Consider the following 17,967-nt stretch of genomic DNA (forward strand, 5'->3'; position numbering starts at 1 on the left):
TCCCGTCCCTCCTTACTGGCAATTCATTTCATAATCACCTCCTTTTTTTTTTTTAAGTGTATTTATTTGTTTTGCGAGAGAGAAAGCAGAGAAGGGGCAGAGAGAGTGGATGAGAAAGAATCCCAAGCAGGCTCCGCGCTGTCAGCGCAGAACCCACCATGGAGCTCAGTCCCATGAATCGTGAGATCGTGATCTGAACCCAAACCAAGAGTTGGACACTCAGCTGACTGAGCCACCCAGGTGCCTCCGTAACCACTTCTTATTGAGATGTGCAACACTAGCTTTCCAGCCTGCTCTCCCACTTGCCATTCTCTTCCATGGGCCAGACATTCTGGCCGGAGGGAACTGTGTGTTTAACCCTGTGCGCCCTGCACATTCACAGAGCTGAATCCCTGTTCCCTTTCCCTGGAATATCATGGTGCTAATATTAATTTGGAACAATAGATTCCTTCACAGCAACATCTAGACTGATGTTTTGATTCAGAAATTCTACCATCGCACTGTGTATTGTGGTATGCTACCAAAAGAATCACTTATTGTAAGAATAGGAAACAAGAACAGCTATAAACATTGCTTTACCTGTTTTGTGTGCCAAGGAAGTGTGCTCGCTGATTTTATCTGCGTCTTGCACATCATCTTCCCAGCATCCCTTGCGATGTTTGCCCCATTTTAGAAATGAAGAAACTGGAGCTCAGAGAGATTAAGTAAACTGCCCCAGGTCACAAAGCCAGGTGGTATAGAGTTATCATCTGCTTCATTGTCCATACTCGTAACCTCTGCACTGTGCACACTGCCTCCAACTTTGGTCTAGAGTCACCTCTGTATGTTTAAGCCCCTCTGCTAGCTCCTTGAGAGCAGAGACGGAAAATACCTTTCTTGTTCCTGCATCATTTCATGTAATAGGGGTGTAGGATATTTCATATCTGATGAGATCAAGGGAGGTTGGCCATCCCCAGCAGAAAGGTCCCCTAACTCATGTAATCTCATCCCTTATAGCTTGCATTGTTTTTTTTTTAATGTTTTATGTTTATTTATTTTCTTAGAGTGCATGTGTGCACGAGTGAGGTAGAGGTAGAGAGAGGGGGAGGCAGAGAATTCCCAAGCAGTTTTTGTGCTGTCAGCACAGAGCATGACGCGGGGTTCGAACTCATGAACCCGTGACATCATGACCTGAGCCAAAATCAAGAGTGTGATGCTTAACCAACTGAGCCACCCAGGCACCCCTGCCTGCATTCTTCATAGCGGCAGCTTGTCTCCAGCATGAAGCAGAGAAGGCATTTAATAGACGTGTCATAAAATGAATTTAATTAGCTTTTTATATCCAGTGGTGAAGAGTAGGAACTTCTGCTAAAAGAATTGTCCAAGGGAAATTAGATTCCATATAAAATGAGGATCCACTTACTTGTTAATGTGAGCCTTTTCAGCAGTTTCATTCAGATACTTGTCTTTTTAATTATGGGAGATGAGGAAAGCATTAGGAAAAATCTGGCTTTCAGTTTTCTACACCTTTATTTGTTACTCTGTATCGTTAAATTCTTTGGGCAGTGTCCATGTATAGCTCATGAACAATTGTATTAAGAAGCAGCAGCTGTTAAGGCAATAAGAGCATGAAGTAAATAATTCACAAATGACTTGCTTGTTTTTTACTCTGCATTTGCATTGTTTTATGGTTCTGCCCAGGGTTCTCATACTACAGTGTAGCTGTAAAGTTTGGAAGCAAATCATATTATTTTACCTTGTGTATTAGCCAGGGTTCTCCACAGCAACAGAACCAATAGGAAGTGTGTGGGGGTGAAGGGGAGAGGGAGATTGATTTGTTTTGAGGAATTGGCTCATATGATTGTGGGGGCTGGCAAGTCAGAAAGCTCCAGGGCTGGCTGGACACCCAAGGAGGAGTTGATGTGACAGCTTGAGTCTGACGGCAGTCTGGAAGGGGACCTCAGTCTTTCTCTCCTAAGGCCTGCAGCTGATTAGATGAGGCCCACCCACATCACGGAGAGTGATCAGCTTTATTCCAAGTCTACCGATTTAAATGTTCATCTCATCCAAAAAATACCTTCACAGAAACATCTGGTCTAGTGTTGGAGCAAATATCTGGCTACCATGGCCTAGCCAACTTAATACAAAAAATTTAATCATCACGCTACATGTAGTATATCATCAAAAGAATCATTTATTGTGGGTTTGCCTGTGCTTCCAGACTTAGTGGCCATACTGCATAATAGCATTTTGGATATGGTCTTCTCATGTTAATTTTGTCTGTATTAGGAAAGAAGCAATGATTATAAAATAAACTTTAGATTCATGTCCTCAACTTCACAGAATGCTTCATCAGGGTAATATCTTTCTAACCCGCGAAATTCTCCTACCAACCCACAGGTGTTGCTACAGACTCTGGTGCTTATGTGATCACATGGGGTGAACAGAGGTTTTTGAAAGCCAGAGGGATAAAGGCAAAGTAAATAGCAAAGGCAGATCTTGCGAAAACTTTCATATAAACTCTGACACTATTTGACAGGCGAGTGTATAGCTGGTTTGCATGAGTGCACCCATACCAGCTGTGAAATTATTGACGGTATTGCAGTATTTCTACCCAAGTTGGTGAAGAGCTATTGGGTGAAGTTCCCTGAGTTCCCCAGCTGCCAGGTCTGCTTCTCCCCTGAGATCTCATAATCCACAACAAAAGGCTAATGACTAACAGAGCACAGGGCTCCAGGACCATGCTTCACCAGCATAAGACCGTTTGGGTTTTGTTTGTTTTAATAAGGTATAATTTGCATACAGTAACAGTCACCTTTTAGTGTACATTCCTGTGAATTTTAACAAATACATGCAGTCATAAAGCCACAACTATAATCAGGATACAGAATAGTTCATTCACCTCAAAAATGTCTTCCCGTGTCCCTTGGAAATGAACCTCTGCCTGCCCACTCCAGCCCCTGGAAACCATGGTCTGTTTTGCGTCCCTATACTTTACCCTTTCCAGAATGTCATGCAAATGGAATAATATAAGCTTTTATAAACATTCATATATAGGGTTTTGTGTGAACGTAAATTTTCATTTCACTTGGGTAGGATACCTGAGAATGCATTTGCTGGGTCATATGGTTAAGTGTATATTTAACTTTATAAAAAACTGAACTGTTTTCCAAAATGGCTGTGCCATTTTGTACTTCCGTGAGCAACTTATAAGAGTTCTTGTCGGTTTGTTTTTCCCCTTTCAGACATGCTAATAAGTAATGATACCTCATTTTAATTTGTATTTCCCTAGTGACTACTGAGGTTGAACATCTTTTCATATGCTTATTTCTGTCCATATATCTTCTTTGGTAAAGCATGTTCCAATCTTTCAGTCATTTTTAAAAAATTGGATTGTTTTAAATTATTGACTTTCTTGAGAGTTCTTTATATATTCTGAATACATGTCTTTCATCAAATATGTGATTTGCACATATTTCCCACCAGTCTGTGGCTTGTCGGTTGTTTTAACAGAATTAACTGGTATATGTTGTAGCACCTCATAGTACCCACCCCTGCCCCCAACACACACGACTCAAGATACATTTAATTTAATCCATAAATAAGACCTTTTCCAAAATCCCGTTTGACAGATTACTGTCATTTTCCTGTATATTCATTTCCCTAAATGTGGCCATCCTGCTGGGTAACCAAATACAGATATTTCTAATGCTTATTAGGTTGCTAGCACAATTCCTGACCCTGAGACTTGTGATGGACCCCGGTGAGCACCCCCAAGTTATTTTTCTCGCACCATATGGATGACTCAGTGTTCTTTTTCCCATTTCCTTTTTATCTTTTCTCTTTCAGACTTCTTTATCTATGTGTGATGACTCAAAACAAGGGATCTGTATTTGGAACTGCTTAGCTATCAGTATGGAAACTGCTAGATAGAAGAGAAACCTTGAACACGAATGAACAGCAGCAGAACACCTATAATACAGTTAGAAAATGTGTAATAGAAACTTCAAACATTGTGGTAGATCATTGGCAAGAGAGGATATCAGAGAAGAGTTTATAAAGGAATTGGATTTGGGATGATGAGTAAGATTTGTATTTGGAGTGACAGGATGTGGAAATTTTCAGGCCCGGTGTGGCCTGTAGGCAGGAGTGGCCGTGGTGCATTTTTAGTAAAGACTAAAATGTATTCCCCTGTTCACTATATACTGAGATCAGGACTCAAAATCTCCTCCATCTGTACCTATTCTCTAGGTCAGTGATTCTCAATCAGGAACAGTAATGCTCCACTCCAGGGTGTTTGGAAATGTGTGTAAGTTGGGGAGGGAGTCGGCTTTAAGCCTGGGGTCCCTACTGACATGTGTTAGGATGCTAAATGTCTTGCAATGCACACGAAAGTTCTAAACAGTTAAGAACTTGTGCCCCCACTAAGTGCTAAAAGCACTCCCAATAAGAAGCATTGCCAGTTATTTCATGCCATCACAATTATGCTTTAAATATTATTCATGCATGATTCCCAAATAAAGAAGGCTTCATTCAGCCTGGACCACTTGCCTGACTTTTATATCCAACAGCATCCAGTTGGCATTTCCGCGTAGATGTGTACAATTAAATGTTAACGTATCTATAATCAAACTCCTAATTCCCTTATCTCTCAACTCAGTCTTCCACAGTCTGCTACATCTCAGTCGATAGAAACTTCATTCCTCCAGTTACTCTGCCCAAAAGCTTTGGGGTCTTTGATTTCGCTTTCTCTCACATCCCACAACCAACTCATCACATAGCCTGTTGGTTGTACATTCAAAAATATATTCAGGCTCTTGTCACTTCTTACTACTTCTTTCTGTCACTTTGACCTAAATTACCATCATCTCCCACCTGGATTATAACAGTAGCCTTCCTACTTCTGTCTCAGCCTCCATTAGTCTATTCTCTACATAGTGTCTGGTGATCCTAGCCAAGTCAAAACACAGATCCCATTTTGCCTGTACTCAGTCATCACTCTTGGCATTCCTTATACTTAGCATAAAAGCCAGAGCCTTGGAAGTGACCTGTGAACATGTATGTGACTTGTCTTCTAGGTTACACCTGTGAATTCCTCTCCTATCACTCTCTCCCTTCTAACGTCCACTTAGCCATTTTTGCTCCTCCCTTTCTCTTGAGCACACCAGACTCCTGCCTCTTTGCACCTGTTTTTCCTCTATCTGGAATACTGTTCTCTCAGATTTCTTTTTTTTTTTTTTTCATGTTTATTTATTTATTTTGAGAGAGAGATTTTTTTTCATGTTTATTTATTTTATGAGAGAGAGAGAAAGGATGCAAGCGGAGGAGGAGCAGAGAGAGAGAGAGGGAGAATCCCAAGTAGGCTCCATGCTGTTGGCACAGAACTCCACACGGGACTCGATCTCACAAACTGTGAGATCATGACCTGAGCCAAAATCAAGAGTTGGACACTCAACCAATGTAGCCATCCAGGTGCCCCAGATTTCTTCATAGTCTAACACCACATGTGTTATAGCTCCCATTGAAATTCTCAATCTTAGGGCGCTCCTTAGACATATTAAGAATATGGTTACTGTAAAGTTTGTATGTGATAATTCCATAACCTTACATCTTTTTTAAAATTCTTTTTTTAAATGTTTCTCTTGATTTTATTTTAGACAGTTTTATCTATATTGTACCTAGTTAGTTTTGAGTGCCTGCCAGATGCAGTATATAAGGAACTGTGACATTATGCTAGGCCTCAAATTGCATTATCTCCCTGTGGAGAGGACTCAAGTACGTGTGCCTTTTATCAGTTTATTGCTTCTCAGTTCCAGATCTACCCTTTTCCTTGGGACTGACCCTTGTAGAATTTTTTCCTTTGTCGTTGGTTTATATGAGGCTTTCTCAATAGAGGGCCCTAGAGAGATAGTGCAAGGTCAGAACAGGGGTTTCCTTCCCGCTTCCAGGGTGCTGTTTTCTGTGCAGCAACCAGCAAAAGGATGCCCAGTAACACCTCAGCAGCCTTCACTGTCCAGCTGAAACCCACACTCGCCAGCAAATTTCTCTGCTGTCTTTTTCCTTTGATCAATACATGCCAGGTACATTTTTTATTTGAAAGAACCAGGTTTTGTTTTTATTTATACTTTCTATGTTTTGTTTCCTTTTGATCAATTTCAGTTCTTATGTTTTTCAGTATCCTATCCATACTTTGTATTTATTTTGCTTTGCTTCTCCTAGTCTGTATATCTCACACACACACACACACACACACACACACACACACACACACACACCTCCTGAAACCATCTGTACAATTAAGATCATAAACATATCCATCCCTAAGTTTTCTCATGCCCCTTGATAGTCATTCCTTCCTGCCCTCATCCTGTCTCCAGACAACCACTGATCTGTGTTCTGTTATTATACACTAATTTATATTTTCTAGAGTTTTATATGAATGAGTTAAATAGTGTACACTCTGTTTTGGTCTGGCTCCTTTCACTCAGCATAAGGATTTGGAGATTTATTCATGATGTAGTGTGTATCAGTAGTTCATTCTGTTTTATTGTTGTATAGAATTCCATTCTATGGATATACCACAGATTGTTTCTGTTTACTTGTTAATGCGCATATGTGTTGGTTCTAGTGTTTGACTTTTTTACAAATAAAGCTGCTATGGACATATGTTAACTGCCTTTTAATGGTCCTAGACTTAAATTTACTTGGATAAATATCTAGGAGAGGAGAGCCTGGACCATATATATCCTTAATTTTTTAGGGAACTGACAAACTTTCAAAAAATAACTGCGCCATTTTACATTCCCACCTGCAATATAAGAGATTTTCAGTTCTTCCCTATTTTTGCCACTTTGGGAATAGTCAGCCTTTTAAATTTATCCACCCTAATTGTTCTGCAGTGATATTTCATTATATTTTTAAATTGCATTTTTCCAGTAAGAGTGTACATCTTTGCTTGTGTTATTTGCCATTCTTATATCTGCTTTGACATAGTGTCTATGTACATCTTTTCCCCATTGTTTTTTTGGATATTTGTGTTTTCATTGAGTTTTGAAAGTTCTTTATAGATTCTGGATACAAATCTTTTATCTTCTGTATACTTTGCAAATATTTTCTCCCAGTCCATGGCTTGTCTCTTCATTGTCTTAACGAGGCCTTTTATTTTTTATTTTTTTTTTTTTTAATTTTTTTTTTCAACGTTTTTTATTTATTTTTGGGACAGAGAGAGACAGAGCATGAATGGGGGAGGGGCAGAGAGAGAGGGAGACACAGAATCGGAAACAGGCTCCAGGCTCCGAGCCATCAGCCCAGAGCCTGACGCGGGGCTCGAACTCACGGGCCGCGAGATCGTGACCTGGCTGAAGTCGGACGCTTAACCGACTGCGCCACCCAGGCGCCCCTTAACGAGGCCTTTTAAAGAGCAGACATTTTTTATTTTGATGTAGTCCATTGTATCAATGTGTCCCTTTGTGGATCTTGCTTTTGGTGTAACCCAGATCACAACGGTTTTCTCCTCGATTGTCTCCTGGAATTTTTAAGGTTTATGTTTACATTTTGGTCTGTGATTCATTTTGAATTAATTTTTGTATATGGTACAAGTATGGCTAAAGTTCCTTTTTTTTTTTTTTTTTTTTTTTGCATGTGGATATACAGTTATTCCCACACCATCTGTTAAAAGTACTTTCCTTTCTCCACTGTACCTTTGTTGAAAATTAGTTGTCCTTATATGTATGGGTCTATTTTTAGAAACTCTCCTTGCTCCATTGATCTATTAGTCTGTTTGACAACAACACCATATTGTCTTGATTACCATAATTTTACTGTAAGTCTTAAAATTAGGTAGTGTTAGTCCTCCAAATTTATCTTCCAAATTGTTAGATTATTCTAATTGTTCAGCATTTCTACATAAATTTTAGACCCAGAATTTCAACATATATTTAAAAAGAAAACCTGCTGTGATTTTGATTGTATTAAATTATAGATCAATTTGAGGAGAATTAATATCTTAGCAGTTTTGAGCCTTTAAAACTATGATCACAATAAATATCTTCATTTCTCAGCAGTATTTTGTACTTTTCAAAAAGTGTACAGGTCATGGATATCTTTTGTCAAATTTATCCCTAAATATTTCATATTTTTCATTCTATCATGTATGATATTTAAATCTTTTTCAATTTTCAGTGATTATTGCTACCATATAGAGTACAAATAATTTTGTATATTGATCTTGTATCCTCCAAACTTGCTAAGCTCACTTCATAGTTCCAGTAGTTTTGTTGTTATTGTTGTTGTTTTGTTTTTTGGTGGTTTTTTTTGGTTTTTGTTGTTGTTGTTGTTTTGGTGTGTGTAGGTTCTTTTGGACTTTCTACATACACAGTAATGTCTTTGGGGAGGAAAGGCAGTTTTACTTCTTCCTTAAAAAGAATCTAGTTGCCCTTTATTTCTTTTTCTTGCTTTATTACACTGGCTGTAAGCGCTGTACAATGTTAAATAGAAGTAGAGAACAAATATGTTTGTCTTGCTGAACTTATTGGGAAAACAGTCTTTCACCAAGTATAATATTAATTGTTGTTTTGTCATAGATAGCTTTTATCAGATGAATAAACTCCCTTCTATTCCTAATTTGCTAAGAGGGTTTTTTTTTTTTCTTTTCTCCCTGGAATGGGTGTTGGATTTTGTTAGACAATTTTTCTGTATCTGTTGAAATGACTTTATGGTTATTTTTCTTTTAAGTTTTAGTATAGTGATTTACATTGATTTTCTCATATTAGTGCAATCTTAATTAGTAAGATAAACCTCATTTGGTCATAGTAGCTTGATACATTGTTGAATTCACTTTGCTAAAATCTTGTCTAGACTTTTTCCAACTATGTTCAAGAGTGATGCTGGGTTTTGTTTTGTTTGGTTTTGTTTTGTTTTTTTCTCTTGAAGTGTGTTTGTCTGGTTTTTGTATCAGGATAATGCTGGCTTCATAGAATGAGTTGAGAAGTATTCCAACCTTTTAACTAAAATTCAACTTCTTTAAATATAGGGCTGTTCAACTTACCTATTTCTTGAGTGAGCTTTCTAATTTTTATCCTTCAAGGACTTTGTATTAGCATAAAGTTGCTTATTGCCTTTTTATTATCTGTAGAAGTTGGGCAATGTCTCCTTTCTCATTCCTGATATTGGTAATTTGTGTCTTCTCTCTGGTTAGTCTAGTTAGAAATTTTTCAATTTTATTAATCTTTTCGAAGTTCTAGCCTTTAATTGATTTTTCTTTATTATCATCCCATTCTCTATGTCATTGATTTTCTTGATGCTCTTTATTATTTCTTTTTTCTGTTAAGGTTTCATTTGCTCTTTTATTTCCAGTTTCTTGGGTGAGAGCTCTGTGTGTAACATGTTATTCCAGGCAGTAATTATAATTGTTATTATAATAACCTTTGCTGCCAATTCTAACATCTGTCAGTTCTTGGTTGATTTCACTTACATGATTTTTCTCATTATAGGTCATGTTTTCTCACTTACTGGAAAGCCTGGTAATATTTTACTGGATGCTGGACAGTGTGAATTTTACCACAATGAGTGCTGGGTATTTTTGTATTCATACAACTATTCTTGGTATATGACACAACTAAGTTAATTGGAAACAGTTTTATCTTTTCAGATATGGCTTTTAGGATTTGTTAGATGGGAATGGAATAATGTTCCTTCTAGTGTTAGTTATTCTGCACTACTGAGATAAGACCCTTACATGCACTCTACCTAATGCATCATGAATTATGAGGTTCAAGTCTGATAAGAACAAACACTGTTTTCAACCCTGTATGAGCGGTGGGCACTGTTACCTTTAATATCTTCAGCTGGTTCTTTCTCCAGCGTCGGATAGTTTCCTCACATGCCTGGGCTGATCATTACTCATCTGAATACTTATGGGGGCCTTCTGCAGATCTCCAGAACTCCCTCTTTGTGCATCTCTCTCCTCTGAGGTTCTCTGTCCTGCAAACTCTAGCTGCTTTGGACTCCCTGAACTCTTAGTTCCTTGTCCTCAATTTAAGGTGCCTGCCATCCTGTGACTGATTTCCTCTTCCCTGATTAAACTGTTCTCTTCAGTCAGGTCTGTGCTCAAGTGTCACCTCCTCAGAAAGACTTATTTTGATTAATACAGCTCTCACTCCCCTCTTGCTCTGTTTTATTATAGATTTACCTTCTCACTGTCTGTCTCTGCTCACGATAGTAAGGCCCACTTCTGATCTTACATGTGTACCTAACTGGATTTCATGCTCATATGTATCAAATATCCACAAAAATGTTCATAATAGCCCATCATTGGAAACAGTCCAAATGTTTATCATTACTACACAGCAGTGAAAATGAATAAACTATAGTTCATGCGACAACATGGATGAATCCCAGAAATAGAATGTTGACAAATGGAGCCAGACACAGAAGGTGTCTGTTCAAATAGGCAAAACCAAACAATAATGTTCGAATTTGAAATACCGGTTCCATTTAGGATATGGGTTTTTCCCAGTCAGGGGTTCCCAGAGTGGCCTTCTGAGGTTCTTTCCTTGAGCCAGGTGGAGAAATTGGTTGAGTGAAATCAGCTGAGTCCGATATTGTCTCCTGTGTAAAATCTTCCCTAATTCCCTGAACAGGTGGTCATTCTGTCTTCTCTGAACAAACATTAGAACAATTATACTGTAATTATATTACATTTTCCAAGGTAAGGAGTCATCTTGGTTTGGTTTGGTTGGTTTGGTTTTTGTTGTTTTGAGTATCTTTGGTGTAGAACTGATGCTCTGGAGACGTCTTCTGGTGGGAGGAATGAGCAAGTGCAGGAACTTCAAACATATGAGCCACGGGCTTCTGCAGCCCATGCCTGTGCCTTCCCATTGCCTGTTTCTAGTTGAGGACAGAGATACTATCTCCTGTTGTATCTGGAGAGCCAAGATTTGTTGGTACCTGTTTGTCATTAGTCTTGACAATGAAAAGTCTTGAGACTTAGGTAACCTGGAGGTCAGATAAGGTCAGACTCCTTAGATTTGGCAACCTGGCAACCACAGGAACAAAGCCACCTCTGCCTTCTGGTGGCTACAGGGGATAAGGCATAACTTCGTGTATTCACGAGGCTTCGCTGTGAATATTTTCCCCCACAAGTTTATGGAAGGATCCATCAGAAATCAATCTGCTTTGTAGGGTTTCTTCTCCCACACAAAAATGCTGTGAAACCAAAATACGATAACTCAACAGAGTACTCTTTTTTCCTTTTAATTTTGAAAATTTCAATGAACATGCACTTGGAAAGGGTAATCAAATGAGGATAAATGGAGCTTCCAGAGAAAATTGTGGCGGTCTTGGGAAGGGAAGTTCCTTCAAAGTTTGTCCTTGCTGGAAGTAACTGGCCCTCAGCAGTGCTATAGCTGAGTTCCAACTGATGAGTTTACATTTCTGTGCCAGGCTTTATTAAGGAACCCAGGATAGCATCTGTTCACTTTGAAAAGAATTCTGGCAATTCAGCAGCGTCTTAAGATTTTAAATGTATATTTTGATTAACACATTTTTATTGGCATATATATTCTTTTCCTTTTTTGCTAATACTACTGTGAATGTGTCTTTCTGCAGCTGTGGTGCTCCTATTCAAGTTTCTGAGGTGAAGCTGCTTTCCTTTTCATCGGGGCAACTAACCGTCTTCCTCCCTGCTGAGGTGAAGGCCATAGGGACAGAGAATGATCGCGTCCTGCCTCTGCAAGAGCTGGCCATGAGGAGTCTACATCACACATACCATACATTCCTTAAAGGTACACGGGGCTTTTCTCTTTTTCTGCCTCTTACTCAGTGAACTTGGAAATTATGTTTTATGCTGCCTACTTTGGTGTCCATTTTTTTTTTATGGGTGGATCCAAATTTACTGTTTTAACCAGTTTTAAATGCCCAGTACAGTGACATGAAATACATTCACATTGTTGTGCAATGGGACTTTTTTTTAATTAAAAAAAAGTTGTAATTTTATCAATGGTGATCCCTTCAGTACCCCCTACTGACACAGGAGCATTTGCTAAAATATGGTCTTCAGTCATAAAGGACAGAGGTTAAAAGTTAAACTATGAGGTTTAGGGGCACCTGGGTGGCTCAGTTGGTTAAGCGGCCGACTTCGGCTCAGGTCATGATCTCACAGTTTGTGAGTTCGAGCCCTGTGTCGGGCTCTGTGCTGACAGCTCGGAGCCTGGGGCCTGCTTCAGATTCTGTGTCTCCCTCTTTCTCTGCCCCTCCCCCAGCTCACACTCTGTCTCTCTCTCTCTCAAAAATACATAAAGATTAAAGAAAATTTAATGTAAACCATGTGGTTTAAATGAAGGAAATTGGTATTTGGGAACATGTATCTGGTGGAAGTGAAAAGCCTGGCAGAGACACTTTTCTTTTGTGGGGGAAAAAAAAAAAAATGAAAGGTCTTATCCTCAAAGCAAAGTTGGGTACCTTCCAGCAGAGTGGGTTTTTGCCATGCAGTCTGCTTACATCTGAGAAATTATACACCTGAAGGGGAAGAAATATCAGGAATCTTCGGCACTACCACCACAGCATGTTAACTCTTGGTTTGGAAAGGATTTAGCGGTACATAGATTTCAGAGGTGTTGTGATGTGGGTCTCGGAGACGCTTTGAAAAAGCAGTAGGCCATGTTAAATAAGCTACATTTCAAGTTTTTTAAACTGCTAAATGTTTTGTCTTTGCTTCAAAAAAAAATCCATACGAAAGCATCTAACATCAGTCAGCCTTCTAGAAATGTCTAATACAAAGTTGAGTTGGTTTTTAATACTAGACAGAAAACTGGTAATTATTCACCTATGGGTAAGTTCCATTTTTATAAATGGTTATTGGTAAGTCCAGATAGATCTAAAGGATGATAAGATCATTTGTATTTCCTTCCCAAAGACGAGTCTGTAATTTTTAGGTTTTGCCTCATTGTGACCACTTCTCTTTCTTCTGGATGTTTGCCATCGGTGGGAATCAGTGTGCACTTGTGCTCACGATTGTCTGAGCCACTGGGATGTTTTGCTTTCAACGTTGCTTTTGTATCACTCAGGCTCAGCCGAGAAGGAGGCCCCCTCTTTATTAATGACAGCTTTATTAATGAAACAGGGAAAAGCTTGGTTTCATTATTTTTCTTTCTTTGATTTGCTTCCCGCTTTCATTCCTTTCAGTAAATACAATTTAGCTTGAGTAGTGCTAAATGCCCAGTCGATTTTGGGAAGAACTTAATGGAAGTCAGTGTTAGTCTTTGGTGCCAGCCCTTTTTTCTTCTTGGTCTCTCACAGAACGTTTTGTAAACCCTCTCTGGGTAAATTAATGCCTTTTTTTTAATCTTTGTTCTTAAAGAATATTTGGTGTTATTCTTTCCTTGCCTCTGCCTCAGGCCAGCTTTTGTTTGCTCTTAAAAGAGCAAATTTAGGCTTCCTCTTAGTATCAAAAAAAGTTAAAAAAATCTTTCATTTCCAAATAATGCAGTGCCTATCAGATAACAGTTATTTTCAACACGCAATACTTTTTAACTAACCAAGTGGACTGAGTAACAAAGAAACGTATTTCAAGCCCCGTGTAAGGAAATCTGATTTTTTTGTATTCATGCCTGATTTTCTCTTGTGTTCCAGATTTGAACTTTCTGTCTCCGATCTCGTTACCCAGAAGTCTCCTGGAGCTGCTGCACTGCCCCCTGGGACACTGTCACCGGTGTAGTGAGCCCATGTTTACAATTGTCTACCCCAAGCTCTTCCCCTTGAGAGAGACGCCGATGGCAGGCCTGCACCAGGGGTAATCATGCCTAAGTGGGCACCAGGGCTTACACCTGGGAGAGGGGTGGAGGCCATGCAGGGAAGTATTGTTAAGTCAGCAGCTCTCAAGGTGCCCAGAGTGCTTCCTGAGATACAGCTGAAGGAAACAAAAGCACATTCTCAGCATCACAAGAAAACTGGACTTCCCTCTATTACTTTTTTGGCCGTGTACAGAAGAGTTTTGTTGCATATGTTCTTTAGAGTAGCTCATTCTTTGCCAGGAGCGTTTTCCTGCTATTCCGCTATTCACAATAGTCTTTAGGCAATAAGGAATGTCAGAACAAAATATTTGTTATATAATGGGACCAGCCCAGCCCTTCTATTTAATTGGCGTTGCTAACTGAAAGTACATGGCTGAACATTGTGTGTGTGCGTGTGTGTGTGTATGTGTTTCTGTTTTGAATTTCTAACACTTCCAAATGCCATTCTCTTGCCACTCTCTATTTATTGGCGCAGTGCCTTGAATTTGCTAAGAATGTTCACCAAGCAAAAACCCCTAAACTGGTGGTTTAAAAAAAGAAAACCAGACAATTAAAATTAGGACATCAAATGAAAAATCCCCCATTAACACAACCTTAGCATATAGATATTCTAAATTTAGGATTTTCTAAATTCACTTTTTTCAAAGTTAAAAAAAAAGAGAAAGTACTAGAACGCCTCATTTATCCATCCAGTGGTATTTTGGGTTAGTAAGTTTTTCAGAGAACTTGTTACCCCCTATTGAGTGCCAAGAAGCATTTACTTTGTAAGCATTTCTGTAGAAAGAGAGCGAGCCTGGGCAGGGTGCTGAAACTCTCTGAGCCTCAGACTGGGGAGAGAACATCGTGCTGGGTGGGGCTATCATGAGGATGAGCAGATGATGAAGGTAAAGGCTCTTCAACAAGTGGTAGTTACCTTTACCAGCGGTGTACCCACTCCCTCGCACAACTGCACTTCTCTTTCTCTTACCCCGAATAACCCTGTTTTGTTATACTTCCGGTTGCTGTTTCCACTTTCTGTATTTTTAACGTTTTTTGCTTCGTTGTGCCTGCCCACAAGAAGCCTTCCTCCAAACCTTTCTAAGTTTGCTACTTAAAATCCGAAGTGATCACATCACCAAATTTAGTGGGATTCCGTTTAGATTGGAGTTAAAAGGACTGAGTCAGAGTCTGCGTGTATTACTTCCTACACGAATAAAATTAACAAATGAAATAGACACAGTGGAGGAGAGCCATAGTTGCATAGGGGCAGGTGCCCGGGCCCTGACTCCAGCTCCTCCGCCCAGAGACCTTGAGCAGAGGACGTAAAATCTCTAAGCTTCAACTTTTCATTAATAAGATGAGCATAATATTAATATCTATTTAATAAGGTCATTGTGAGGATAAATGAGATCATTCATGGAAAGAGCCCAGGCATGTAATAAATACTAAGTAAATGGTAACTATTTTAATCTATTTTTTTTTAGCGCAGAGACTTGTAAAAATTTCTCGTATGTGTGTGTTTCTAGCAAATGCTTTTCATGTTAGTAAGATATCATCATAGGATAATCTTAACGAATTCATTAAACTATCATAAAATCCTTATGCATAGTACAGTGTTTTGTTGTTGTTTTTTTATAGAAGACATTTTCTTATTGAAAATATGAAAATGAAAACAATTCTGTATGGTCAGGATACCCTGTCAGTAGCTGATAAAATTCTGAATACCTTTTTCAAAAAGATAAACTTTCTTTTTATCATGGCAATTAATTTGTGAAAGTAAATTAGATCCTTCAAAAGGAGACATTTTTTGTGTGTGTTATCTTTATAGGAGATTTGGGGAATTTATTCAGCATTTGAATGTTTTATTGACTGTTACTTATTTGTCTGCTACAACCTAGAATGTCAGTGTGAATAATCTTATATTGTTTCGGGACATAAAATATAATAGTATTAGTTTCATAAAATGAATATATCCAGTACATAGGACTTAAGCAGTGCCCGTTTGTTGAGCAAAGCCAGAAGTGCCTGTGTTTATAGCAAAGATGAAATGCCAAGACATAAACATGGCTTTCTGTGGTGAGTTAATGCTAGGGTTGAAATTGAGAGTTTGTGGCTTTCATTCGGTCCACCAGACTTTGCTCCTTCCCATGTTGCTATGGAGATTGTATTAAAAGCATTGACTTCAGTTTCTATCATAGTCTTTAAAGTACTTTCTTTTGTAACTGAAAACCAACTACTTGAATCTCAGTAGCTTACTGCTGAAAATAAAATCAATATTTTTAATATCATAAACTAACTCTACAAGGTCTTGATAATATTATTTTTAAGTTTTATAATATATTCAGTTCAGTTGGTTTTGCTTGTTGTAAATAATACATTGTATCAGCCAATACCTAAATCATTGTGGACATCTGGCATCATTTTAAAAGAACATATTGGATATTCTTCTAAAATACCAAGTCCCATACAAGTGTTAGTTTCAACCTAAATTTAATACAGAGTGAAGCAAAAAGAAATTATAGTATTTTTAATAAACAATAGATTCCCAAACCTTCAAATATCAATAAAACAGAAGAATGGCTAGCATATTCATGATTTTGAATCCTTATAGCACATTTTCTTTCCTAAAACTTACTGTTCACTTATTAAAATGGAGAACATCAGCATAGAGGGTTATTTATTATTACAACAACGTGTCTGGCTTTTCCCCATGCATGCGTGATTTATACAAGTTCTGTATTTTCCAATAGGAAATCAGGTCACCCAAGGTTTTTCAGGGCTATATATTAATTTGCTAGGAATGCCACAACATTTAAAATGCCACAAAACCGGGTGACTTAAATAATAGGATATCCGTTGTCTCACAGCTCTGGAGGCTGGAAGTCTGAAATCGGCATGTTGGCGGAGTCATTCCTTGTGACGGCTGTGAGGGAAGGGTCTGTTCCAGGCGTCTCTCCTTGGCTTGGAGATAGATGGCTGTCTTCTCCCTGTGTCTTTACATCATCTTCTCTCTATGTCTGTCTCGCTCTGTGTCTAAACTTCCCCTTTTTGTAAGGACCCCAGTGATATTGCATTAGGGCCCACTCAGGTGGGCTTTAATCCTCCCTTAACTAATTATACCTGAAGTGATCCTGTTTCCAAATAATGTCACTGCATTACTCTGCTCAGGCCGCCATAACAAAATACCATAACTCACTGACTTGAACAACAGAAATTTATTTCCTCACAGTTCTTAGGCTGGAAGTCTGAAATCAGGGTGCACATGGTCAGGTTGTAGGGGAGAGTTTTTTTCTTGGTTTGCAGATGGCCACTTTTTTGCTGCCTCACATGGCAGAGAGCTTGTGAGCACATGCACACAGGCTCACTGGTGTCTCTTCTTTTTATAAGGGTGCTAATCCCATTATGAGTGCCCCATCCTCATGACCTCATCTAAACCTACTATCTCCAGAAGGGCCTAACTGCAAATACCCATCACATTAGAGGTCAGGGCTTCATCACATGAATTTGGGAGGACATACTTCAACCCATAACAGTCCGTTCCAAAAATTCATGTTCTTCTCACATGCAAAATAAATTCACCCTATCCCAACACCCCCCAAATCCTAACCCATTCCAACATCAACTTGTAAGTTAAAAAAAATCTCATCTTTTTTTTTAAATGTTTTATTTACTTTTGAGAGAGAGAGAGAGAGTAGTGGGGGAAGGGCAGAGAGAGGGAGATAGAGAATTCCAAGCAGGCTCTAAGCTGTCAGTGGCTCGATTCTACAAACCATGAGATCATGACCTGAGCCAAAGTTGGACACTTACTTGATTGTTCAGATGCCCCAGTTCAAAATCTCCTTTTAAATATCTAAATCAGGTAAGGATAAAACTTGGGTATAATTCTTCCTGGGGCAGGACTCCTCTCCAGTTATACCATATAAAAACCATATAAAAATATGTTTAATTATTAAAACATTACTAGACCAGGGGCACCTGGGTGGCTCAGTTGGTTGGGCATCCGACTTCAACTCAGGTCATGAACTTACAGTCTGTGAGTTTGAGCCCCACATCGGGCTCTGTGCTGACAGCTTGGAGCCTGGAGCCTGGAGCCTTCTCTGAATTCTGTGTCTCCCTCTTTCACTGCCCCTCCCCACTCTCACCGTGTGTGTGTCCTCTCTCAAAAATAAAAACATAAAAGAAATTAAAAAAAATTGTTAGACCAGTTATTTATTTTTAT

At 38.9% G+C, this 17,967-nt stretch overlaps 1 protein-coding gene across 5 annotated transcripts in view; it reads left to right on the top strand.

Annotated features, from left to right (window-relative positions):
• Window positions 1–17,967, top strand: part of LRRC28 (leucine rich repeat containing 28) — a 180,658-nt gene that overhangs the window by 145,897 nt on the left and 16,794 nt on the right. For all 5 annotated transcript variants that reach the window (XM_060617781.3, XM_060617780.3, XM_060617784.3 and 2 more), the window contains 2 exons: window positions 11,587–11,762; window positions 13,609–13,768. In XM_060617781.3, coding sequence (XP_060473764.1) covers window positions 11,587–11,762; window positions 13,609–13,768 — 336 coding nt within the window. The remainder of the gene's footprint in view (window positions 1–11,586; window positions 11,763–13,608; window positions 13,769–17,967) is intronic.

The sequence above is a fragment of the Panthera onca genome, chromosome B3 (genome assembly GCF_046562875.1).
Source record: "Panthera onca isolate mPanOnc1 chromosome B3, mPanOnc1 haplotype 2, whole genome shotgun sequence".
Taxonomy (NCBI): Eukaryota; Metazoa; Chordata; class Mammalia; order Carnivora; family Felidae; genus Panthera; species Panthera onca.